General features: G+C 45.6%; 4 protein-coding genes and 2 non-coding genes across 7 annotated transcripts; 2 read left to right on the top strand and 4 right to left on the bottom strand.

Moving 5' to 3' along the window:
• The first annotated feature begins 5,173 nt into the window (after positions 1–5,173).
• LOC123452228 (protein NAR1) lies at positions 5,174–9,840 on the top strand. The gene is made up of 11 exons (XM_045128844.1): positions 5,174–5,391; positions 6,507–6,589; positions 6,682–6,835; positions 6,995–7,181; positions 7,312–7,438; positions 7,810–7,960; positions 8,037–8,086; positions 8,304–8,475; positions 8,574–8,700; positions 8,801–8,892; positions 9,376–9,840. Exons 1-11 carry the CDS (start codon positions 5,275–5,277, stop codon positions 9,526–9,528), a joined length of 1,413 nt encoding a protein of 470 aa, XP_044984779.1. The 5' UTR covers positions 5,174–5,274; the 3' UTR covers positions 9,529–9,840.
• A 481-nt stretch (positions 9,841–10,321) lies between these two features.
• Positions 10,322–10,393, bottom strand: TRNAK-UUU. Its single transcript has one exon. It is a non-coding gene; the product is annotated as a tRNA-Lys (tRNA).
• A 6,053-nt stretch (positions 10,394–16,446) lies between these two features.
• On the bottom strand, positions 16,447–16,518 carry TRNAK-UUU. The gene has a single exon. It is a non-coding gene; the product is annotated as a tRNA-Lys (tRNA).
• Positions 16,519–18,708: 2,190 nt separating this feature from the next.
• On the bottom strand, positions 18,709–19,607 carry LOC123452227. The gene is made up of 2 exons (XM_045128843.1): positions 19,443–19,607; positions 18,709–19,320 (listed from the first exon to the last, which is right to left on the bottom strand). Exons 1-2 carry the CDS (start codon positions 19,557–19,559, stop codon positions 18,880–18,882), a joined length of 558 nt encoding a protein of 185 aa, XP_044984778.1. The 5' UTR covers positions 19,560–19,607; the 3' UTR covers positions 18,709–18,879.
• An 18-nt stretch (positions 19,608–19,625) lies between these two features.
• LOC123452226 (probable NAD(P)H dehydrogenase (quinone) FQR1-like 1) lies at positions 19,626–20,937 on the top strand. The gene is made up of 2 exons (XM_045128842.1): positions 19,626–20,454; positions 20,566–20,937. Exons 1-2 carry the CDS (start codon positions 19,715–19,717, stop codon positions 20,801–20,803), a joined length of 978 nt encoding a protein of 325 aa, XP_044984777.1. The 5' UTR covers positions 19,626–19,714; the 3' UTR covers positions 20,804–20,937.
• A 76-nt stretch (positions 20,938–21,013) lies between these two features.
• LOC123452225 (SRSF protein kinase 1-like) lies at positions 21,014–24,683 on the bottom strand. 2 transcript variants are annotated; one of them, XM_045128840.1, is made up of 4 exons: positions 24,276–24,683; positions 23,040–23,954; positions 21,919–21,969; positions 21,014–21,827 (listed from the first exon to the last, which is right to left on the bottom strand). In XM_045128840.1, the coding sequence occupies exons 1-4, from the start codon at positions 24,552–24,554 to the stop codon at positions 21,387–21,389; spliced, it is 1,686 nt and encodes a 561-aa protein (XP_044984775.1). In that variant the 5' UTR covers positions 24,555–24,683; the 3' UTR covers positions 21,014–21,386. The 2 variants fall into 2 exon arrangements, with proteins under 2 accessions (XP_044984775.1, XP_044984776.1); XM_045128841.1 differs by having other exon boundaries at positions 21,919–21,966.
• Positions 24,684–25,616: the final 933 nt, after the last annotated feature.

Here is a 25,616-nt window from a genome sequence, read left to right as displayed (position 1 = left end):
TTTTGCCTCCCAACTGCTTACCTCAAGGGTAATGTCAACAATAATAATTCATGAATACTTACCTCCAAGTTGACATATGAATATAGATCTTTCCCAAGCATATGACGTTAACCAAGATAAAGGCGAAATAGGGAATTGGTGAAGATCACCATGACTCTTTCAAGGGCAAAAAGTAAAGGTACAAGATAGGCCCTTTGCAGAGGGAAGCAGAGGTTGTCATGCGTTTTTGAGGTTTGGATGCGTGTCCTCTTAGTGTGGAGGAACGTCACTTTATATTGCCTCACCATGACTCTTTCAAGGGCAAAAAGTAAAGGTACAAGATAGGCCCTTTGCAGAGGGAAGCAGAGGTTGTCATGCGTTTTTGAGGTTTGGATGCGTGTCCTCTTAGTGTGGAGGAACGTCACTTTATATTGCCTCATGTGATAAAGAACTTTATTATGCAGTCTGTCGCTTTTATGTCTTCCTCATCACAGGTTCGTACAAAGCTTATTTTCCACACACTAATAGATCATACATATTAGGAAGCAATTTGTATTGCTTGCACCGATGACAACTTACTTGAGGGATCTTATTCAATCCATAGGTAGGTATGGTGGACACTCATGGCAAAACTGAGTTGAAGGTTTATGGATGCACAAGTAGTATCCATAACAATAGTTGAGTTTGGAAGAAGCATTTATTGGTCCTGGCATTATGGTGGAGATAGTGGCTAATGATAATGAAATACTGGACAATGACAAGGATAATTAGTTGCTATAGAAATTCTAGCAAAGCTGATTCTAGGAGCGAACCTTGAATATTGCGGGTTGGGATTAAGTGAATATGGTGTGGTAACATGGTGCACCGCTGGAGATGTATTTAGTATTGCCTCTAGGAATGGGAAACGATACAGTAAGACTTCTAATTTCATAATGCAATACATCATGTCCTAGAAACTATAAATATTTTGCCTCTATCACAACCTGCATATTTGTTTTCAGATTATGCTTGCTACCATTTGTTGGAACACAAAAAAAGTGAATCAGTTTCAATCATGCAGACGTAGCATATGCTTGATCAGCTCAATTTTCTCCGGAGATAGGTATGCTCTTAGCAAAATAAATTTGATCTTAATTTGTATTAATAAAGTTTCTTACTGTTCTTGACAATACAGTGAATAACTTTGCAAGAAGATATGTTGTGTGAATTGTGATAGAGGCAAAATATTTATCCGTAAAAAGGCTTAAATTGAGCTGCTCATATCTACCAGTCTGTACTGTGAAAACTTCTGTTAGAATGTAAAAACAAAGTTTATATTTCTTTGATCTTAATTTGATTGCGATCAAATATTGTTTGTCATAACAGGTGATCCTCTGTGTGACTTGATTCCGCTGCACCTGGATGTTTTTCGTGGTGATATTGATCTTCTCAGGGAGTACCTAAGAAGCTATCAACTTCCTTTCCTGAGAGGGAAATCAAACAACGATATCTACAAGTCGGTGCGAAATTCGAAGTTCAGCACTGCATCATATCGCGCGATATAAGTACATACATACATAAATAAATCAGAGCAGTCCACATCATCCCCGTTCTATCTTTCTCTGCGCTCTATCTTGGAATGATCAGTGATCCTTGTTGGTTTGTCAATCGGTCAGTCTCCCAAGAGAGGGAGAAACATGTTTGGCTCTGATGTGCGGTGCTCTTACATTACAGGTGCTACTGCAAGCTGCATGAGGACAACGTGCTGGCGGCTATATTCGGGCTGTGGAAGGAGATATGTATGCTCTTAACAAAATAAATTTGATCTTAATTTGTATTAATAAAGTTTCTTACTGTTCTTGACAATACAATGAATAACTTTGCAAGAAGATATGTTGTGTGAAGCAAATAAGTTCTTTAGAAAAAAAGTAATATACCTTGCTAAATAGTAGGGACTCAGTTCTTCCAGCTCATAATTATGTGTTCTTCATAGTTAACTAACATAGTAATCCCTTAGCTTGTTGTACTTCTCCTTGGGACAGGCTTTCCTGTATGTCGAAGTATGTGCAGCTAACATGATTGATGTGATTCGAATCTTGATAGCAGACCTGCAAATTGGCCATGTTATATCTTTCCGATTATTTATGGTTGTGGCATAAAACATGTAATATGCTTGCCTTTTAGAAACCAGATGTTAGGGTACATTCATAGCAAAGAAGATTCCTGGAATGTGTATGTCCTCGTATGTTCATAGCAAAAAATATTCACAAAATTTGTATGTCCACGGTGTTGATCCATCGAAATTTGTATGTCCCGTTGCAGTGCAGGAGCAACGGTGGGAGCGGTGGGCGGGAACGATCGCGACGAAGGTGTGGTCTGGTGTGGTGTGTGTTTTAACGGAGGAAGGACGGGGGGTGGAGAGATCTGACACTTTCGTTCGACGAAACTCACTTCGCTCATAAACTCCACAGCCATCCCGTTGTTTTCTCCGTGCGCCAAGTTCGGCGAGGGCAATACGGTCGGCCGTCATGGACACTCGCCCCGGACGGTATCGCCTCTCCCTTGTTGTATTCTTTTGTGCCTCACGATGTCGCACGCTTGCTGAGCCCGTGTGTTGGTTGGGGTGATTGTTGTTCATTGTTCAATGTTAGTTTCTTCAAATCAGATTTCTCAATATTTTCATTTTTTATAGGGTTTCAATGCAGGGCTATGATGCTTCTCTGCATGCTTAACAAATTAAATAAAGGGATTATAACCTACATTTTTCTCTAGAAAATTTATGCGCAGAATAATTTTGAAAATGGCAGACGAAAACTGTGCCCAGCCCACGTCCGCACACACGCCCACGTCCATCACGCTCGACAAGGTCATTCTCAAATGGTAGCATTTGCCATGAACTGTCCTGCTAAGGTACATGATTTAAATACTTGAATTATCTGACAATGGTGTAACTATATGATTGATTTCCTATTGAGATCATAGCTACTTGGTCCAGTAAGAGAATTCACTCTGCAGTGTAAGTCTTGATTGTGTAAAAGTGTAGTTTTGCTCCCAATATATTCCCAACTGAATAGTTGTATGGATACTGTTTGACATACTTACGTTTATCTTAGATAGTGTTAAAAAGGTAGAGAATAAAGTCATTGTGTCAAATAAAAAGAATCAAGAGAAGAGTAAAACAAATTGGTATCAGCGGTAAAATTGAATGTACGTGTGAAGATTCTTTGGGGAGGAGCGGGGCGAGATTCTAAGTCAGGTTGAAATTAGTAAATTGGTTTTACATCGGAAGCATAGGAGAAAAACAAGGCAACCTATACAGCAATGATAGAAGTTGATCAGGAGTTGTAAGATAGTTGTGAAGTCCAGTTCGATACTTACACTAGCCGTTTATTACTTTATCATGTATACAATTTTCTCAACGTTAGCCGTTGATCAATGGGCTAAGCTAACATTTTATTATACTATCTATACAGTTTAATCTGATGCACTTTTTTAGGGAATCACGCAATTCATATTTCCTCTAATATTCGTTCTGTTTCTGTGTTCACAAAACAGAGAAGACAAAAAACAGAGAAGAGATCTACATGTTCAGTCAAGATGTAGTGTTGTTGCTCACAAACACAATTTTATGTCATGGTACAAGGAACAACACATCCCTGTAGATTACCATTACATTTTTTCTTATCATCATTTTTCATATATGAAGATACTTTTTTTTGAAAAAGAAGGTTCAGACCCCCGGCCTCTGCATCAATCGATGCATACAGCCATGTATATATGAAGGTACTATATGTCTTTTACCATTACATTATTTTTCCTTTCATCATTTTTCACTTATGGTTTCCCTTCTGCATTTTTGCCGTGGCTCAACAGGTTAGCACAAGCTAGCTCTCAATTTTTTTTCTAAATCTGATTTGTTGGTTCCTGATTTTACAGGCATATACTCGCACCTAATGTTGTTTCCAGAATACCCTGGGTACATTTTGACTTGGAATGCTGTTGGTTCAACAATGGTCATCCGAGACGTCAGTTTATCATAAGCCAACCTTTTGTTCAATTTGTACTACAATCCATAGACAAGATGAACCGTAGAGCCACTGGCTGGACTGGTATGCTAATTCCCATTGATCCCTGAAGGAGATGCGGTGCCAATAAACTGATTGAAAATGATTATTGTTTAGACTATTGCAGCATTGAAACCTACTAGATTTAAGTATATTGTTGTTTGCTTAGCGCCTTGTTGGTGTTTGTGAATTAGGCAATACATGGAAAATAGTATCATTCTAGACGATAATTTAACCCGGAGACCAGGCTCAGATGAGCCTGGTGAACAGTACCATGATTTAAAATAGAAAAATAAAATTAAAAATCGAATTAATGATATTGGGCAGTGACATCTACACCATGTGCTTCACAAACACTTAAAGTAAAACCCTTCATTCCGAGTTAATGATAATGCTTCATGTGCAGGCGCTTTTTCCTCTTAGCCCTATGGCTTGGTCGATGCTTCTATGTCTACCGGTGCTCCGTGTGTTGATGGAAGGCGTACTAAGGATCTAGCGACATCTTCATGCATAATGCATAACGATATTTCTTTTAATGAAGAATTATATGAGCCACTTCTCATTATGATAGTATATATTGTACCTACCAGCACGAGTTTATCTTGCCCTCTCTTAGGATGGTGTTGACAATCTACATTCACCGTAAATTATGTTGTCTTATAGCATTTTAGATTGACACATCGACGGTTTACACCAATACGGATATCAAGCATGCAAACCAGTTGATGATGTTACGATATTTCTTCGAGCCTAGGATAAGTATGCAAATCCGTTGACGATATTTGAGGGGAATGAAGAAAGAGCTGCAGCTGCCTGTGCTTGTTCTCTTAACGACTCTTCTTTATCAAATAACATAAGCAACCACTCGCTCAGTCACAACATACCCATTGACATTTAACATCGTTCCTTCTTTTACTCCATTTTCAAAACTTTATCATACTGTGTTCTATTTAAGTTTACATTGATACGTGTGTTGCGCGTGCATAATTACTAGTTTTCAAGAAAGCCCCGTGACTATTGTTGATTCCGAAACAAAGCTGTCCAAACAGGCGGAACGAGGGTGGGGGCCCGTCAGTGAAGGCCAGGCCACGGGGTATAGTCGGCGGCCCGGTCCAACAAAGCAGCACGCAGAGGCCGAGAAGGAGAGCACGGATTGACATTGACGACTGCCCAGCTCGGCTCGGCCTCATTCCACTTCCACAGGCGGAGGCCAAGAAGAAATCCTCCTCCAAGCATCCCTCGCCGGCCGGCGATGTCTTCCAGCAGGTTCTCGCCGGCGCTGCAGGCGTCGGACCTCAACGACTTCATCGCCCCCTCGCAGGACTGCATCGTCTCCCTCAACAAGAACTCCGCCGCCAGCCGCCTCCCGGTACCCTGCCCTGCCGCCCCTTCTCCCCCCAATTTTTTTCTTGGTCTTTTGCCCTAGTATTTGGCTCTGGGGCTGGAGCTTTTGCCTGCCCCTGCCCCCGCTCTTCCCTGCTGCCCCCTGCCATCCACCTGCGGCTGCAGGGCACGCGGTCTGAGTTCGCGCAGCATGTAGTATATTTTTTTTTGGGCTTTCGGATGGTGATGCGCGCCGTTAATCCTCGCAATATGATAGGGGCAGAAAGGACGAGGGGACAGGGTAGTTGGGCGGGATTCAGCTTTCTCTCCTGCTGTTTGGTTATCTTCGGATTCGATTAGGGAAGAGGGTGGTAGTTCAGTTGAGCTTAGGGCTTGTTTGGCTATATTCCCATCGAATTCAATTGAAACGTAAAGACATACGCCTCGCCATTCAGCAGTACCCTTCCATGGAAACTAGAATAATTAGGTCTTGAGTTCCACACAAAAGAGCCATGGTAATTTTTTCTTTACTTCATTCATACACAGCAGGCTCGTTTGAACCAAGCTAAAAGTCAGCATTACCTATTAGGCGCAAACCGAATGGAACGAAAGTGTACGGCGATGCTCGATGAGATCATTGGGGTAGGCTAGAGGTGAAACCCATAATATCTCCCGACCAACTCATGATTTGGCACATGGATAGCAAGCTTCCACGCACCCCTGTCCATGGCTAGTTCTTTTGTGATACTCCAGTCCTTCAGATCCCTTTCTTCAAAATCATCATCTACGCAAATAGACTATATGTGTGATGTTGGACATTGAACCTGGTGATTCACTTGATGAACTCCTGGTGCTTACGATTTCCTTTTTGTAACAACTTCCCGTGAGCTTAGTAACAGGCGCCACACTTGTGTTAACTTAATCTGTCCTTAGGAAATATTACTTTTCTATCTCAATTTCCGGCACGATCTGCCTGCTAACTTTGACTACTTGGTCAAACCACTGTGGAAGTCGTAGATGCATTTCTGCACAACTAAATTAATAAATTGACTTCACATTAGCACAAACGGAACTTCATAAATTCATCTTTGTTGCACATCACCTAACCCATTTCCCTTCCTCATGCAATTCCCATATATTCCTGATATTTCCATTTTACAGATTAAACAAAAGCAAGTTGTGGTGACTACAAAACCTCCAGAAGAATCGGTCAAGATTTCTCTCAAGGACTGTTTGGCTTGCAGGTTATTACCAGTTTTGTAGCCCTCTCCTCAATTGTAAAACTAGTGACCTGCCCAAATGTAAATAATGCTGATGGCTTCCTTTGATCTCATAGTGGTTGCATAACATCAGCAGAGACAGTTATGCTTGAGAAGCAAAGCTTGGATGACTTCGTTACTCGCATCAACTCTGGCAAAACCGTCATTGTATCTGTATCTCCACAGTCAAGAGCATCATTAGCTGCATTCTTTGGCCTTTCTCAGTCACAGGTAATTATATGTGCTTCACATGACCACTGCCTAGTCGAAATTGTCAATATATAGGGTGTTTTGTAATGTTTTCCGTAAATTAGTGTCTTCCCGCTTTATCTGAATGATAAGTCTGTAAATAATGATAACAATAACATAATGCAATTTTGTTATTTTCAGGTTTTCCGGAAACTAACTGCTCTGTTCAAATCGATGGGCGTGAAGGCAGTGTATGACACAAGTAGTAGTCGAGATGTGGCCCTAATTGAAGCATGCAATGAATTTATTTCACGCTATAAGCTGAGTCAATTGTCTAGTGAGAAAGAAGTTGGAACCAGTCTTCCTGTGCTTTCATCTGCATGTCCAGGTAAAACATTTACACTAAATATGTGTCACTTTTGCTACTATGCAGTTTCCTATATACTACTGATATTCCCTTACTAGTTAGTTATTTACATATCTAATATAAATATTTGTGAATCTTTTCCTCCTTTCAGGCTGGATATGCTATGCTGAAAAGACTCTTGGTTCATATATCTTGCCCTACATCTCATCTGTAAAGAGTCCCCAACAAGTGATTGGTGCAGCTATCAAGCATCACATGGTTGAAAAACTTGGTCTCAAGTGAGTAATCTGCCCTAGTTCTGGATCTAAAGATGTTATTTTCAGATCCTTGATCAGATATGAGAAATTTAGTACTCCTATTGTCCGCTATTGGACTCATTTTTTTACTTCACAAAGTTATCTTCTAGAAGTACAAGATCATGCAAGTATATTTACATATCTGGATATACAATTTTCTGGTGACCAGTCCACAATATCTTGAGAGACACTTACGATTTTTTATGCTTTCTTGTGACCAAGTGTTTGTGACATTAGGTTCTTTCTGGTCTTTCCAATGTAATATCTCCATTTGCTGAATTGGATCAAATAAAAAACACTCTGATTCTGAACTATCTTTTTTTTTTGTAATCATACTTGAATGTGTTGTGTAGGCCGTATGATGTTTATCATGTTACTGTGATGCCCTGTTATGATAAAAAACTTGAAGCTGTCCGGGGTGACTTTGTTTTCTCAGTGGAAGAAAAGGAAGTTACAGAGGTGGACTCGGTATTGACAACCGGTGAAGTGTTGGACTTGATACAGGTTACTATTTTATTTCCTGCAGTTGCTTGTATGTCTTGAAAAACTCCATGCTGATATCACTTTCATGGTTGTGCAGTCCAAATCTGTTGATTTCAAGACAATGGAGGAATCTCCTTTGGACAGATTGTAAGCTCCTTGTATGCTCGATGTTCCGTCCCTCTGGAGTAAATTCAGATGAAATCCAATACGGAAATATATATTTATATGTTCTGTTCAACTAGTACTTTAGCGAAGCTTTGATTTAATCAACTGTTTAGAAAAAGGAAGATAAATGTAATTTTATATGGTTACGTTTATGCTTCATCTCGTCTGAGAATTCACGTGTACTTTCATTGCAACACAGATTAACAAATGTTGATGATGATGGTCATCTATATGGGGTTTCTGGTGGCTCGGGTGGTTATGCAGAAACCATCTTTCGTTATGCAGCACGTGCGCTCTTTAATAGGGAAATAGAAGGCCCACTTGATTTCAAAATCTTGCGAAATTCAGATTTCCGTGAAGTTACGCTGGAGGTAATTCATTGCCCCCATCCATCCCCAATTGTCCTCGGAAGCCACTCTTGCTGTGGCCTTCTCATCATTGTGTATATAACACATGTTTATGCTAACAGGTGGAGGGTAGACCTGTTTTGAAGTTTGCCCTTTGTTACGGATTCAGAAACCTACAGAATATTGTTAGGAAGGTTAAGATGGGAAAATGTGAATACCAGTTTATTGAAGTTATGGCTTGCCCTTCAGGTACTTCATTTACGACACTGTGCTGCACGGTCGCTCTTAGTAACTTCTTTCTGAGCTGTAGGATCTAGATACACACTATACACTGATTATCGCCCTGCAGGTTGTCTAAATGGGGGAGGTCAAATAAAACCTGCTAAAGGCCAATCTCCCAAGGATCTCATCAAACTACTAGAGGATGTGTACATGCAAGATGTAAGTTCTAGCATGATCATGACATTTCATGTTGGTTGTAGGGCCTTGCTTCTATCCGCGATTTAATTCTATATGCTTTGTGACCCATTCAAGTTTCACATCCAAGTTCTCTGTTATACTTCTGCAGCTTAGCTGCAGGTCTAGTCCAATTTAGGCTTAGCATGCTACTGATACAGTACTTTTTACCATTTAAGAAGAGAAAAGAAGCACGTCGGACTGTTAGTGCCTATTACACCTTGTCATTGTAGTTTTGGGAAGCCGTGCGTAATTTCTGAACTCACTAGACATCGACTGTGTCTTATTATCCTGCTCCAATATGCTGGCATTGTATATTCTCCTTAATTAAGTGGGAAACAATAACTCGAGTTGGTTCCTACTTTATAATTGTCACTTGACACAGAATCTTGCTGCCATCGGTACAAGAACCTTTTACTTGATGCCAGTCATATATGCTGCCACTAACTTTTAGACATTGTGAACCAGGTATCAATATCCAACCCCTTCGATAACCCGATTGCGAAAACATTATACGAGGATTGGCTCGTGGAACCCGGTTCAGACGGCGCGAAGAGGTACTTGCACACGCAGTACCACCCCGTGGTGAAAAGTGTCACTTCGCAGCTGCAGAACTGGTGATCCTGGCGAAGATCGGGTCGTCGCGTCGAGAATTCATCGGCACATGGTCTCCTGAGAAGCCAAGAGGGCACACTGCCGAGACATCGACAACACAGAAGATACAGGCATCATCATGAAGGGTGTTATGCTTGAGGGCAAAATGAGTTTTGCTAGGCCATAGGTTTTCCACCTGCTTTTTCTTGGTGATATTGTGTAACATTGCCTCACACGAGAGATAAACAAACAGTGACAGATAAATTGTACTCCTGTAAACATGTACAAAGGTGGTGATGAACAAAAAAGGTGGTGATCTTTTTCCCCGGCGGTAGGAAACAGCTGTTGATCTCTGATGGTTTCATGCCTCATTGCCCTATGATGTCTTGTTTGACACGTCGTCTCGTGTGTGCTACGCACAGTGCCATATAACTTTTCAATGGTTTGCAACTACTCCATTCGTCCCATAATATAAGAACATTTTTGACACTATTGTGAAGTTATTCATCTCCTGAAGGACAGCTAGTGGGATCATGGAATAACCCATTTCCTGAAGGACAGCGGGGGCTCTACATGACCTAGAGCAACCCAATCATTGGTCCGTTATGAAACTTGGACACACCTGGCCTTGGCATTTATCTGATGGGATGAAGACTTCAAATTGGACATTGCAGAGCGAATTAAGAATTGTACGAAGAAGAATTCCTCCTTATTCTGTCTCTGTTATACGCGCGTGCGTGCAACGGGGACTGTGATGTGAGATCAGCTGGTTTCCAACATGATAAAATGCATCGGTAAATAAAAAATAAAAAAAAAGGAACGCCGACCGTGGGGATCGAACCCACGGCCACGTGGTTAAAAGCCACGCGCTCTACCACTGAGCTAGGTCGGCTCCTTGTTAGAAAGTAAAATTGAAAACTCACTTATTATTTGAAGTCTACTACTGATAGAGCAGTTCGAAAAAGCATAATACTCACGGCGCGACCTTGCGGAAAAATAGATGACTATAAACAAAGTGTAAGCAATTTAATATATGTTTGAATGGTTAGGAGAACAGTGGTATTCCTATCCATCTGGGTTCAAATCATATACTTGACATGACTATTCATATTTTTTGAATTTATTTCAGATTTTTCGGTGATGTGCGTATGATGGGAGGAGACGTTCCCGTCGATTACAAAGACGTCCGTAACGACTTCGTCAATCTCAAGATGATGTGTCGGTTCAGTCTCTCGAGAATGCTCATAGTGGTACGACATACGTGCGTGCATTCATATGTGTAAGTGTATGCTTGTGTATGTAAATGTACTGTTAAAAAAATAAACCAATAAAAATAAACAAAGTGTAAGAGCAACTACAACGGGTGATCCAAACGGACAACGATTTCGTCCGTTTTTTGTTCGTTTGGGTCGGTCGTCCGCTCGGCGTCCGTCCTGTCTTAGATATGGATCGCAAGCGCGCCCAACGCGCCGACCCATATGTGTCGGCGTGGCCGGCTGACCGACCTATTTTGCATGATTTTCATAGTTTGAATCAAATAACATAATTTGGACCGAAAATAGCATAGTTATTACAGGCCGAATAAAAATAAAAATGTCTCACATATTTCTCACATAGTTTTGCAAACGAATAAAAGAAGATAAATCTATTGGTTGCCAACATGAGCCCACATATGCTCAACCAAATTATTTTGCAGTTACACGTGAGTTTCCCAATCACGCATGTTTTGATGAAATTGGATGAACTGTTCAAACGTTGCCGCTCCTCCATGCTCAGGCACAACATTCTCACCTTGAAACTGAAACCCTTGGTCGTACAGACGTTCCGGGTGCTCGTCTTCTACGATCATATTATGCATGATCACACAAGAAGTCATTACCTCCCACAGTTTCTGCGTGCTCCAGGTATTAGCAGGATACCGAACGATGCCCCATCGAGATTACAAAACACCAAAGGCACGCTCGACATCCTTCCTAGCACCCTCTTGCTCTTGGGCAAATCTTTTCATCTTCTCTCCGACACGGTTGGGTATTGTCTTGACAATAGTGGTCCACTGAGGATATATACCGTCATCCAGGTAGTATCCTTTGTCGTAGTTGTGGCCGTTGACAGTAAAGTTCACCGGTGGATTGTTGCCTTCGGCAAGCCTAGCAAACACCAGCGAGCGCTGAAGCACGTTAATATTATTGTGTGATCCGGCCATGCCAAAGAAAGAGTGCCAAATCTAGAGATGTTCAGACGCGATGACCTCTAGTATGACAATGCAAGCCCTGACATGGCCCTTATACTGCCCTTGCCAAGTAGAAGGGCAGTTCTTCCACTCCCAGTGCATGCAATCTATGCTACCAAGCATCCCTGGGAAGCCCCTGCTGGCATTCATCGTCAACAAACGAGTTGTATCTTCAGCAGTCGACTCTCTCAAGTACTCATGGCCAAACACAGCAATAACAGACTTGCAAAACTTATACATGGACTCTAGGAAAGTAGAATCGCTCATACGGACGTACTCGTTAATGAGATCACCGGGCACTCCGTATGCAAGCATTCGGATGGCGGCAGTGCATTTCTGATAAGAGAGAAAACCTACCTTGCCAACGCATCCTTTTTGCACTCGAAATAGTTATCATAGCCGACCACCTCCTCTCTAATACGGTTGAAAAGATGCCTACTCATACGAAAACGGCGACGGAATTTTTGATGTTTGAACAACGGGTTTGTTGTATCAAAGTAGTCCTTCCAAAGAAGGAAATGCCCGCTCTCTCGGTTGCGATTCAACGCTGGAAGGTGGCCCCGAATGGAGCCACTGAACAACATGTTAGAGCATATATCACCATATGCGGTTTTGGTAATTGATGACAATTCCTATGACTAATGGTTGCCTTAAGTTACATTTATAGGATTTGTCCATAGGCACTTCTTGAAGTCCATCTGTTGGGTTCAAGGAGTTTATATGATGACCAAGATGGTATTCAAGGTATTATCCAAAGAATGGTCATAGAGACACATGGTTGATCAAGATCTCAGACAAAGAGTAAATCAAGATGATCAACACACAAAGCGTACAAGATGTACCGAGAGGGATCAAGTGATCCCATGGTATGGTAAGCATTGTCCATTACGTGTTTGTGTACTAACCCATGGTCTTCGTGAGAGTTCTATGTGGGGGTTAGGTGTGTTTCCATGGGCTTGCGTCAAAGGGAAGATCTCATACAATCCATGAAGTATGACGTCAAGTTGTGATCGTCATCAAGATTGCGATGTGCAAGTTCAAGTGGATCAGCACGAAGATATCATGCTTGAAGCTTGCCTTCCATTGTGGTGGCAATGGACTTGTGAAGATATGCTGAAGAGTGGCTCACTCATAGTGAGTATGGGGGAGCAATCAACTAGTCTTCATCAAGCCAACGCAATCAAGAAAGGTGGTCCATCTTGAGGAAGCCAAGATCATCATCATCTAGCTCAAGAGGACGAGGTGCAAGGTATAGGTTTGCCCTTGATAGGTTTTCTGTTTAGGATAGATTGATGTACTATCAAGGGGGGCTCTCGAGTGAGTAGCTTGATCGTATCGTTCGTTGAGAACTCAAACCATTTGCATCCTTGCATCATACTTCTTGGTTCTTGTTTGATGTTTCTCTTTGTGAGATTTAGAGCTTATGGTCATCTTCGTGACAAGCTCGAGTTCATCGGAAACGGAGTCCATATGCATCTACTATGATGTTTTCGATGTTGGAGTTTTTGCCGGTTCTTCATTTATAGAGGACTCACATCTCTATATCATTGGCATTTTCATATCTATATGGTCGCTGTTTGGATAGCTCTTGTCGTCCTGAATCCAATAATCTTGGGTTTGCTCGATTCGGAACTCGTATGCGAAAGTTATGGCTGTTTCAGTGGCGAGCGGTAGTACCGCTGGACCTAGCGGTAGTACCGCTAGAGTTGGCGGTAGTACCACTGGCCTTAGCGGTAGTACCGCTAGAGCTGGCGGTAGTACCGCCCCTGGCCAGCGGTAGTACCGCTCCAAGTTTTTAGTACCGTCATCTTTGCGGTTGTACTGTGTCGGACATTTTTGCGAAGACTTTCTTGGCGGTGGTTGGCCCGGTAGTATCTTTGCGCTACCATGGGCTCAGCGGTAGTACCGCTGCAGCCAGCGGTAGTACCGCTGGAGGGTCAGCGGTAGTACCGCTGGGCTCGGGCTGTAAGTGGGGGTAACAGTCTGATTCCTTCCCCCACTATATAAAGGGGGTCTTCTTCCCCCTTGGCCTTATCCATCTGTTGAGCTCTTGTTCTACCTCCATTGTTGACATTCTTAGAGCTTGCTTACTCTCAATCCCTCCAATGATTCTTGCTTGTTCTTGAGGGAAAAGAGAGAGGAGATCTAGATCCACATCTCCACCAATCACTTTCTCCTCTATGTGAGGGGAACCCCTTGGATCTTGATCTTGGAGTTCTTTGTGAGCTCCTTGTTCTTCCTCTCATATTTCTCCATAGCTTTCGTTGTTGTGGAGGGATTTGAGTGTGAGGGACTTGACCACTTCATGTGTTCTTGCCATTGCATTAGTTGTATCGGTTTGAGTTCTCCACGGTGATACGTGGAAGTGAAGTTTGAGAAACTTATTACCTTTGGTACTTAGTACCCTAGATATTGTTCTTCGCGGATGCTTTGGCGTCCTAGAAGCTTGGTGGTCTCTCGGAGCTCAATCATTGTGGTGTGAAGCTCCGGGCAAGCGTCGGGGTCTCCAATTAGGTTGTGGAGATTGCCCCGAGCAATTTGTACGGGTACCGGTAACCGCCCCCAAGGGTTGCCACGTGTACGGGTTCGGTGAACGCCCCCAAGGTTTGCCATTTGTACGGGTTCGGTGACCGCCCTCAAGGGTCCCTTAGTGGAATCACGGCATCTTGCATTGTGCGAGGGCGTGAGGAGATTACGGTGCCCTTAGTGGCATCTTGGGGAGCATTGTGCCTCCACACTACTCCAACGGAGATTAGCATCCGCAAGGGTGTGAACTTCGGGATACATCATCGTCTCCGCGTACCTCGGTTATCTCTTACCCGAACCCTTTACTTATGCACTTTACTTTGTGATAGCCATATTGTCTCTTGTTATATATCTTGCTATCACTTAGTTGTTTATCTTGCTTAGCATAAGTTGTTGGTGCACATGGGTGAGCCTAGTTGTTTGAGATTTTGTGCTTGACATATTAAACGTTAGTTTTATTCCGCATTTGTTCAAGCGTAAACCTTAATTATTTTAAAGCGCCTATTCACCCCCCTAGGCGACATCCACGTCCTTTCACAACGGTCGCTGGCTGTTGAGGTGGTGATGGACCAACACGGTAGCCAATACCTCCTCCTTTTCATTGGACGACAAATCGTCGGAGTCGCAAAGGAAATTGTGAAAAAAGAACTCGTCGGCGGAGTCCATTTTGTACCTTGGCAAACTATCGAACAACTTGTGGGCGTCGACGAAGGAGACGGACGACGAAGGGAGTCGCGGCGCGCACGGACCAGCTAGCTACCCTGCCGGCGTCCGACGAGTGGGCCGGTGTCCGACGAGCGTGCCGGTGAGGATCTGACCGGGCGGCGAGGCGACTTCTTGGTCGGGGCGGTCTGTGTGGTGGGGGGCGCGGGATGGGAAGCAGTTGGCTCTCCGGCGGCAAGACGGCGGTGGCGGGCGATGTGGGAGTGGGCGGCGTTGCTGGGCCAATGTGGAGGCGCCGGCAGCTGGCAGAGTCGCCGGAAAAATGGACGACGGCATCGGGGACAAAGGAGGCGGGCGAGGGTTGGATGGGGGAGGCCAATGTGCCTCCGACCAGCGGGGCCGGGGGAAGAGAAGGCGAGCGTGCGCGTGTCCACGCCGACGCAAATCCGGTTAAAAAATGGGCCGGAAATGGGTCACCCGCGGACGAAAACCGGCCGCGCGTCCGTTTGGGTCAGCGCGTTGTACCGCCTTTTGTGTCCGCGCCAATCCAAACGGACGGCGACGGACGAAATGGGTCGCGCCATTGGAATTGCTCTAACATTTGTAGTAATATGTAAAGCTGAAGAAAATAGGTGTGAATCTTTTCTTCATGCCGCATTATCTTGTAGTGTCTTCTTCCTTATTTATTGCAAGAAAAAGTTGACTTCATCCTTGTCTGGCACATTGTCCTGTGTGTACAACTATTTTAAACTCTCAACAACATTGCTCACGTATCATGGAATTTTTTGTGTCAAGAACAGCGAGCTCTACATTACTTGGAACATCAATCATGTCTCGTTATCCTACTTGCGTAGGATTGTCGTTGACATTTATCTGCTGGAGCCTGGAGGTGGAGACACCAACCAAATAGGACTCCACAAAGCGGACTAAAACCACCAACATTGTACATGAGACGAATTCCTTCCTCGTCGTGTTAATTTTAATTCCTTGGCAAAGTGTGCTATGTACATGCAACGAGAATTGCGAGATAGCTGATTTCCAAGATGAGAAATTGCTTCAGTAAATGCAAAATTTCTATTTTTGCAGCAAACATGAGATCAGCTGATTTGCCCTGTTTTTTATGTGGTGTTTTCTCTTTAGGCAAAAAGAGAGGCCTTCCTCTTCGATTTCACATAAGGAAACGAAATGATCTTTTACAAACTATATACCAAATTCCAAACTCCGATCCAAGCTCAAATGCTAGCAAACACCACATCACCAGATTTGCACCGAAAAGGATCATGCAAGAGATCCAGATGAGGCCAGAACAAGGCTGGAAGCCCTCACATCTTCGGACTCCAGAGAGACTGACAGTACAGATTTTGTTCTAAAGAGACGCATAAACGGGAGATTAAAACAAGCTAAGATGCAGCAAGGACGAAAGGGAAAAGCCACCAGGTGAGTGTTTGCTGGACACTCTTTGGTGAAATTTTGAAGCTGCGGAGAAAAAAATAAGTACGGCACAAAAACAAAACAAAAAAGGGAGACGCCGACCGTGGGGATCGAACCCACGGCCACGTGGTTAAAAGCCACGCGCTCTACCACTGAGCTAGGTCGGCATTTGTTCGAGAGACGGGAACTGGTAATAGATTATCCAAATCACAAGCTTGAAGACTACCTTTTCATATGTGACAATGGTGGAAGGCCTGGGTCTGTGTTCAGGTCAGCCTCCGCCTCTTTGGTGGTGGCGATGATGCATCCGACACCATTGGCGTGCACGGTAAGATCACCGCGCATAATCGGGTCCAGATCTTCGAGGATGATAGCGTGTTGCTCTTCCTCCGTCAGGGAGGAGATCGAAGGTGCAGCTCACCCCCTCCGCTGGCGGCGATGGCAGTGTGGACCTGCGGCAGATGCAGCGGTATATTGTTACTGTGCCCATCAATCCACAACCATTTCTTAAGATTAAGGTAAGCTTGAAGGTGACAAGTCCGAGCAACGATGGGGCTACCATCGCCTTGGAAGGCGATGTCGAGTTCCCTCTTGTCATGGACCAACGTATTCAGGCAAATCCGCACAGAGCACGGCGAGGTTCAGGTCCGTATCTCGTACTCCGTCCGTCTCAAAATAACTGTCTTAACTTTATATTAACTTCAGTATAAAGTTGTACTAAGGTTGAAACGCTTATTTTGGGATAGAGGGAGTACAATTAAACAGGGAGAAGTGCAAGCATGAGGGTCAAAAATTGAACAGGGAGTATAATTCCTAGTAGTATACCCCTAAATACTCTTTTCGGGTTATACTACTAGGAATAAGAGTCAAAAATTGTCTTCCTTTGCGAGCTTTACTTTGTTTACAGCACTTTCTTGTGGTTGTTGTTAGCGCTGGTGGGAGCTTTTGTAGTATGTGAAAGTAGTCATCACAGTATGAATTATTTTAAATTTTAATATCGCTGATTTCTTTACCAAAACAGAAGAAAAAATAATCCTGAGATTCCCCAACTCCTTAATTAGCTTTAGAAATCCTGAGAACCGAAGGAACCCCTCGTGCGCTTCATTTGTTCTGTTTGCGAAGCTGCATTTTCAGTGTCTTTCAATTATTGTTGTGGAATCGTTCATTTCTGAAGAACAGCCAACTCTGCATTCAGCTAGAATACCAATCATTGGTTCGTCATCATACAGCTGTCTTGGACATTTATCTGATCCAGTTAAGACACTAAAATTTCAGCTGATCAAATATGGGCAACACAGAAGAAATTCAGGCATCGTGAAGGGTGTTTTGCTTGAGAGCAAGATGAGTTTTATCAGGACATAGATTTTCACCTGCTTTTCTTGGTGGTGTTGTGTACTGATACTATACTTTTGCTTGTTACTACAGTTTAACTGTTACTGTTTATGTTTATCTCTCTTGTGACGAAAGATGAAGAAAATAGGTGTTCATCTTTTTCTTTTTTCTTTCTTTTTGCGGAATAAAATAGCTACTGATCTGCTCAGCTGATGATTTCATGCCGTGCTGTCCTGTGATGTCTTTTTCCTTGTCAGGCAGGCACAGTGTCTTGTGTGTTCTACTCCCATTTAAGTTTTGAACGTCTCTGCTACTGTATCATGGAATCACTCGTTTCTGAATAACACAGCTTCTGCGTTACCTGCAGAACCAATCAATGGTTCATTATTGTACTTGGGTAGAGTTGCCGTTGACATTTATCTGAGGTGAAGACGCGAAATCGGACTTCGCAAAGCGGATTAAGAACCATTAACTTCTGAAGGAACAGAGAGAGAGAGAGAGAGAGCTGGATTGCCTATCAACACCAGCCATTGGTTGGTTGGTTCCACTATGATACTTTGGCACAGTTGTCACCGTCATTTATCTGAAGTTGAAGTCACCAAGTCGCGCTTCGCAAAGTGGATTAAGAATCACAAAAATCAAGTGGATTGAGAATTAGTACTAGTACAAAAGATGCACTGAAGACGAGTTCCTTTGTCGTTGTGTACCTGTTTCATATATATGTCCAACGAGGGTTGTGAGATCAACTGATTTCCAATAAGACGAAATGCATCGGTGCATTTTTGCTGCGATTTCATCCACTCAAAACTCGACACAATACGTTTTGCTCAGTCTTGGTTTTGGAAATCCTACGCTTCATCAGCTCTGGTTTTTGGAGCTGGATTTTCAACGTTTTCCAGTTATGTTGTGGAATCGTTCGTCTATGAAGAACAGAGGACTCTGCATTCAGCTACAATACCAATCGTTGATTGGTTCATCGTCATACAGCCTTCGTTGACATTTTACCTCAAAATGGGGACACCAAATTGGACTTGGCGATGCGGATTAAGAATCACACAAGAAAATTGTACAGGGGAGACGAATTCCGTCGTCATGGCGTTGCTGTTGCGTACGTGCAACGAGAATTCTTCGATCAGCTGGCGATATTTGGTACAATGTTCACAAGAACGCAGGACAAAAATGCATCGAGGATCCTGCTACATGGACTGAGGAGGAGTGGAGGCGAGGATCATGTCGGGGATGGTCTCGAGCAGGTAGGTGAAGAGCCCGCCGAGCAGGAAGAGGAAGACGAAGGCGAGCCCGATCTTGGCGAGGTACACGGAGGCGCCCTTCTTCCTCAGCAGTTCCCTCTCGCGAGCCCCCTTCCCCTCGCCTCCGGGCGGCGGCGGCGGTGGCACGTGGTGGTGGGCGTCCTGCTCGGTGACGGTCTGGAGCCGCCAGCCGCGGCCGTAGTCGGCGAGGGGCGCGGTGGGGCCGAAGCACACGGGCTCCTCGCCCTCCTTGGCCGCCTCCACGTGCAGCGCCGCCGGGGAGCCCGGGGCGAGCTTGCGGTTCACCGCGTGCAGCGCGTACCGGGCCGTCGTCCCCGCCGCGAACCGCCGCACCTCGCCGGAGCTCCTGCAGGTCACCTCCAGGAACTGCACGACAACAATTGCTTCGCTTAATGCTTTGCTCAGAGAGAATTGAGAGTTCCACAGTAGTCTGTCCGATGTAGTACTGGTAGCTAGCTAGTCGGATGCTTGCGCTCTGCGCGAATTACCGGCGGGGGAGGAGGGTCGCCGGCGCCGTCCTTGCGCGCCGTCTCGTCGGCTCGCCGCTCCGTCGCCGCCTCGTCAGGCCCCGGCGCCGGCGGTTTGCTTGCCTCCGGATTCGCCATGGCCGCGGGCGTGCAGGAGCAGAGAGGAAAAAGAGAATCGAATACTCGCAGTTGACTTGCTAAGCCCACCCGTGGGTTTGTTTATAGGTTCGGATCGGGTCGCGCGAAGCCCACCGGGAGTATCAGTTGGGCCTCATACGATCCACTGGGCTTTCATGCAGAGTCCAGCTCGCGTACTTTACGACCCGCACGGGCCGGCGGACGCAGCGGTGTTCGTTGGCCGCGATCGCGCGTGCTGCTCGTACGTGTCGTGTCAGAGTGAAGCCAGTGACCGGCGTCGCTCCCCTCCCCGCCGCGGCAGGCCGGCAGCGATGGGCAAGGGCGGCGGCTGCCTGCCCAGCAAGATCCAGCGCCCCCCGGCCCCGCAGCGCCGCGACCGCACCTTCATCCCGGCCCCGGCAACCACCCCCGCATCGGAGCCGGCCCCGGCAACCACCGCCGCATCGGAGCCGGCACCGGCCACCGCCGCGCCGGAGCCGGAGACGGCGCCGGCACCGCAGCCGGTCCGCATCTACGTCGTGTTCTACTCCACGTACGGGCACGTGCGGCGGCTGGCGCGGGCGGTGCAGCGCGGGGTGGGGTCCGTGCCGGGAGCGCTGGGGATCCTGCTCCGCGTGCCGGAGACGCTGCCCTGCGCCGTGCTGGCCCGGATGGGCGCGCTGGAGGCCGCCGCGGAGATGGACGCGGAGGGGATCCCCGTGGCGGACCCCGGCGGCCTCCCCGACGCCGACGGGTTCCTCTTCGGCTTCCCCGCGCGGTACGGCGCCATGGCCGCGCAGATGCAGGCCTTCTTCGACTCCACCGCGCCGCTCTGCCGTGGCCAGCGCCTCGCCGGCAAGCCCGCCGGCTTCTTCGTCAGCACCGGCACCCAGTGCGGCGGCCAGGAGACCACCGCGTAAGAGCCTTTCTTTCACACCGCCGCCGCCGCCGCCGCCGGGAGATCGCGTGGTTTCGCCGCCGGCCAGCCGTAACCGTGTTGGTCCGTTGGTGTCTCCTGTGTCTGCAGGTGGACGGCGATCACGCAGCTGGCACACCACGGCATGCTGTTTGTGCCCATCGGGTACACCTTCGGAGAGGGGATGTTCGAGATGGAGGAGCTCCGCGGGGGCTCGCCGTACGGAGCCGGGGTGTTCGCCGGCGACGGCTCGAGGCCGCCCACCGAGCTGGAGCTGGCCCTCGCCGAGCACCACGGCAAGTACATGGCCACGCTGGTCAAGAGGATGGTGCACGGCGCCGATGCCTGATTCATCATCTGGTAGATTCTACTTGGAACCGTTTTTGCTCTGTCGCTGCTGCGCTGGACAGCATCGTTTTGTACATAAACAGCATTTCTATTTAGCCTAGCTTCAGAATTCAATTCAGATTATACACTGCAAAACGCATGGAGTGTGTTGAACTTCCATTAGATTGCAGATATTATTGATTGACATCACCGGGCGTAGCCACAGCTCAAATTACCCTAAACACAGCAAGCACCTTATTATTCAATCTAAGCAGAATACAGCCAAAACTAACTTGCCGGAAGACAGCCTCACAACCCAGAGCTCCTTTCACGTGGTTCACGCATAAAACTAAGAAACAACTTTGAAAAAAATGGAGCTCTGATTGTACAAAAGAATATGTCCGGGGGAAAAAGGTCAGGAGCCGCATCAACCCCAACAAATCTAATTCTGTTCGACCAACCTCATACAACATATGTCTGGCCTGCTACTCTTTTTCGCATGGGTAGATATCCTAGCACATCACAAACCTAACGAACACTCATTTTTCCCACTCATGGAGCAATCTGAACCGAAAACCGAGTCTTGTAGACCGAATGGCGGCACCTCACCTCTTAGAAGGCGTACCGTTTCCATTCTTTTGCTTGGAACTTGCTTGGGGATCCTTCACTGTCTTGGATGAAGAAGCACCATCTATGGCGATGTTACCCAGCTCCGCAGCCATTGCATCTCTTTCATCACCATTCTCCTTGCCTTTGTTCTCTGGAATACCATCATTCTCCGTGTCCGCCAGCGCTCTGGGCTGCCGTCGAAGGGGTCCAGCATCAAACCATGGGTGCTGAAGCAACTGGGCAGCTGTAGGACGCTTCTCAGGAACGAAATCAAGTATCGGGACGAGAAAATCTGACATGGCAATGGCGTCTATGTCGCTGAATTCGTACTTCTCAACAAGCACCTTGCTGAGAGGCCAGAACCGCAAGCGACGGATGTGCCTCAAGTCCCCGTAACGATTGAAGTAGTCACGTGAATATCGGCCACCCAAGGCAATCTACAAAATGGAAATTCAACTTAGGATCTATCACAAAACTACAAACAATTGTAGCATTTGCTTATAAAAAGGAAAATGCAAACACCCTTACCTTTCGAGGCATCATTCCAAGTAGCTCCATCATCAGCGCAAGGTGATCCTGCTTCAAGTGGAAATTGCTTAGAATGAACTCCAAAAGGAGAGTAAAAACAGACAATTTCATTAAAAAATAGCATGTCTTAGTCTACGCCCACTTTTGTACTGTGTTTCCAACAAAGTCTCATGGTTGGCATCATAAAAGAGAATACTCGATCATACTGTTTGAATAATATATATGTAGTGGAACTCAGCACTTACGTGCAGAAATATGCAGCAGTCAATCGACTACAACAAACAGCATAAAGGATTTAGTTTCAGCTCAACTCAAACAAATAGTATAGTTTAGATCTTCTAGCTTTCAATATAATAGTACAATGTATCACAACAACACAAAGAAGCCAAAGTGACTTTATTAAACATGTTGAAAATACCTTTAGCTTATCATGGTTAAATACCAAAATCCAGTTCAGCCCACGGAGTGTAAAGTTCGCACGTATTCAAGAGGCAATAGTAAGACAAATAATTGTTTCCAGAAATTGCAAGAAAGAGTTAATGGTGCCTGTTTCATGATTAAAATGACTGCTTCATAACCAGATGACTTTTGACATCATAGGCTCATAGCATTGTCTACTATTTAGTTTATTATTTCCTTCATAAAGTGCATCTAGAATCAATGGGCTTGTCTTAAAAAAAAGCTTAACTAAGAAACCAGAATTATACTGGGCCATGACTTGTGCACTCCCAGTAGCAACCAAACTGCATGTACATCTTTCAAGCCCAGGCCCAGCTATTATTAAAACATTGGCGATGTTACGCTTAACTAAAATCAGAAGAAATATATAATAGCATGACAATAACAATGCAAGTTTAACTGTAATTATTAAAAATTTGCAACAAAAAAGAACCTGCTACAAGAGGCTTGGCTTTTCAAGTATAGTTTGGAGAAGTAAATTGAAGGTATGGAAGAAAAACTACTGGAATGTAGGTATCAGAGAGTCAGCTGTTGATTGTGATGAGAACCTTTCTTAAGTTAAAATGGGGGCATCATTTACCAGGTGATAAACAGGGTACAGATCCATAATGTTGAAAGTATGTTCTTAGTCGAAACCAAAGTGAGGAAATGAACAGAAATACCTCATCCCTGTCAAAGTTATCTCCACTATGCGGATCAAAGAGCACATCTCCTGAGGCAAGTTCAAAGCATATGCATGCAAAGGACCACAGGTCAGCAGATGTAGAATACTTGGAGCCCAGAAGGACCTCAGGACACCTGTATTGCCTTGTTTGGATATCACTTGTGAACTGCTTGTACGTCCAACATGCATTTCCAAAGTCAACCAGCTTGCAGCCTAGTTCAGCTTCCATCGCCATCCTCTTCCTAGTCCCTTTGCTGCCCCGTCTATGCCCTCCTCTCTTCCTGTCCCCATCCTGGCTAGGACTGCCCTCATTTGCTGTACTCAGATCTCCCTTATCATCTGATTCGTCTGTGTCAGCGGATGCCACTGCCCCATTGCCTTCTGCAGTTGAAGCAGCTACACGTTTGGCTTTCTTCCGTATCTTCTTCTTTTGGTTCCTGGTGAGGCCACTACTCGTTGATGGTCCAGCAGGAGCCCTTGGAGGTGGCTCGATGGCCCTTGCAGTAGGTGGCACCAGTGGCACACCTGACTTCCGGGGATCGTTTGACGGGTCAATAGTGGACACGAGCAATATGTTCTCAGGCTTCAGGTCAGTGTGGATAATTGAAAGCTCGCGGTGGAGGTAGTCAAGGCCAATGAGCACATGCCGGCATATCTCCTTAACCATTGGAAGCGGAATCCCACGATAGTCCGTGTACTTGATCAGGGTGAGCAAGTTATCACCAAGAAACTCAAACACCATGCAGACATGGCTCCCGTTGGGACCTGTGTGCTTGAAGTGGTCAAGAAGCTTCACAACACAGCGGGAGTCTTCAGGGTCACCGTCGGCAATCTGCCTCAGGATCTTGATCTCATCCATGGCAGCCTCAGTGTAGTGCTGTGCGCTCTTCTGCACCTTCAGGGCCACATACCTCTGCACAGATAACCAAAAGATTCAGAAACGCTGGACAGGAGCAGCCTGACTGCCTGAGCCTCTAGGCAAGCGGCGTAAAACATCAAAATATCTAGTGCAGTGCGATGGAATTGACGAAAAAAACAGTAATGATGAGAAATGGATTTAGCATTTCTGCATATAAGCTCTGGGACAAAAGAGCAAACAGTTGGTGGGCAGGCAGACAGCTGCATCCAGATCGATGTTGTTTTCACTACATATCCTCGTCGCGAATCCTAGAGGTAACGGGGTGATTTTAACAGGGGGGTTCGAGGCGAGGCGAAGGGGGTGGTGAGCACGTACGGAGTGGGCGGTGTCCCAGGCGAGCCAGACGGTGGAGAAGTGGCCCCAGCCGAGCTTGGACTGCACGACGTAGGCGCCCTGCTTGAAGGTGTCGCCGGGGCGGACGGCGTGGTAGCCGCCGCGGCGGTAGTCCTCGGTGCCCTCGTCCTCGGAGGTGTAGACGCTGCTGTCCCCGTCCCCGTCCCCGTCGGCGGCGGCCGCCGCCTCCGCCTCCTCCTCCGCGCGGCGCCGGCTCCCCGCCTCCTCCGCCCTGCGGCTCGCCGCCGGAGCCTCGGCCATCGCGCGGGGGAGGCCCGGATCTGGGACGGTGGCGCGGGGGGGTTAGGGTTTCCTGCCCTTTTTGCCGCGCCGCTTTCTTGGTGGGAGGCGGTGGCGCTCGCTCGCTCGTCCGTCTCGCTCCGCTGCTGGGCTCTGCCTCTCCCCCGCGACTGGACCGCCGTTTTATTATTTTTCTGCGGGTGCGGGGACGACCCGATTAATAACCCACTAACTAATCCCTGACGTCTCCCAAAAAGAAAAAAATAATAATCCCTGACGTGGTGTTTAATTATATTTTGAGAGGACAGACTAACTAATATGTGCCCCCGGGGATTTTTTTTTCAGAGGAACACAGCATTGGCCATTGAGTATCTGATAAATCTTTAGACTCGCAAAGACACCATATGAACCTTGCTATCGACAGCCAAGTGAGAGAATAATGAACAGTTAAAATAAGGTTACAAGTCTTGCCTCTAAGACCGACTTAAGTATTGTTGGTGATCATGTATTTGGATCTTAGGATATCAAGTGTAACGATAGTCCTAAAACAACACTGACATTATGACATTAGAAAAACGATCATATTGAATCGCAAAGACATTTGGCCATTGAGGCAAAGACATTATGACATTGATATCTTTGGCCATTGACATTATGACATTTGGCCATTGAGTATCTGATAAATCTTTAGACTCGCAAAGACACCATATGAACCTTGCTATCGACAGCCAAGTAAGATAATTATAAACAGTTAAAATAAGGAACTAGTCTTGCCTCTAAGACTGGTGGTCATGTTTTTCGGATCTTAGGATATCATCAAGTGTAACGATAGTCCTAGAACAACACTCGCATTATGACATTAGAAAAACGATCATATTGAATCGACTCATTAACTTGTTTGTTATACTTTAAGATAATATCATCTGAATTCAATTGTTATAACACATAGTGTTAACATGTGTTTTATATTTCTTTGAACATGAGAGTATTGTGGTCACTTCTTACCATACGGTAAGCTTTAGGGTTACTCAAACGTCATCTATAACTAGATGATCATAACTAAAACTTTCAGGTTCAACAAAA

This window comes from Hordeum vulgare, chromosome 5H, assembly GCF_904849725.1.
Source record: "Hordeum vulgare subsp. vulgare chromosome 5H, MorexV3_pseudomolecules_assembly, whole genome shotgun sequence".
Classification (NCBI taxonomy): domain Eukaryota; kingdom Viridiplantae; phylum Streptophyta; class Magnoliopsida; order Poales; family Poaceae; genus Hordeum; species Hordeum vulgare.
The sequence above is the reverse complement of the archived record's forward strand: the minus strand, read 5'-3'. Positions and strand labels throughout refer to the sequence as shown.

Coding starts and splice junctions, on each gene's coding strand:
- LOC123452226 (XM_045128842.1), top strand. CDS start 19,715: ATGCAGAGTCCAGCTCGCGTACTTTACGACCCGCACGGGCCGGCGGAC. Junction 20,455..20,565: donor GGCGGCCAGGAGACCACCGC/GTAAGAGCCTTT, acceptor CTGTGTCTGCAG/GTGGACGGCGATCACGCAGC.
- LOC123452225 (XM_045128840.1), bottom strand. CDS start 24,554: ATGGCCGAGGCTCCGGCGGCGAGCCGCAGGGCGGAGGAGGCGGGGAGC. Junction 21,970..23,039: donor ATAACTTTGACAGGGATGAG/GTATTTCTGTTC, acceptor TTCCACTTGAAG/CAGGATCACCTTGCGCTGAT. Junction 21,828..21,918: donor TTGGAATGATGCCTCGAAAG/GTAAGGGTGTTT, acceptor TCCATTTTGTAG/ATTGCCTTGGGTGGCCGATA.
- LOC123452228 (XM_045128844.1), top strand. CDS start 5,275: ATGTCTTCCAGCAGGTTCTCGCCGGCGCTGCAGGCGTCGGACCTCAAC. Junction 7,439..7,809: donor GTTGAAAAACTTGGTCTCAA/GTGAGTAATCTG, acceptor TGTGTTGTGTAG/GCCGTATGATGTTTATCATG. Junction 7,961..8,036: donor AAGTGTTGGACTTGATACAG/GTTACTATTTTA, acceptor ATGGTTGTGCAG/TCCAAATCTGTTGATTTCAA.
- LOC123452227 (XM_045128843.1), bottom strand. CDS start 19,559: ATGGCGAATCCGGAGGCAAGCAAACCGCCGGCGCCGGGGCCTGACGAG. Junction 19,321..19,442: donor GCGACCCTCCTCCCCCGCCG/GTAATTCGCGCA, acceptor GTTGTCGTGCAG/TTCCTGGAGGTGACCTGCAG.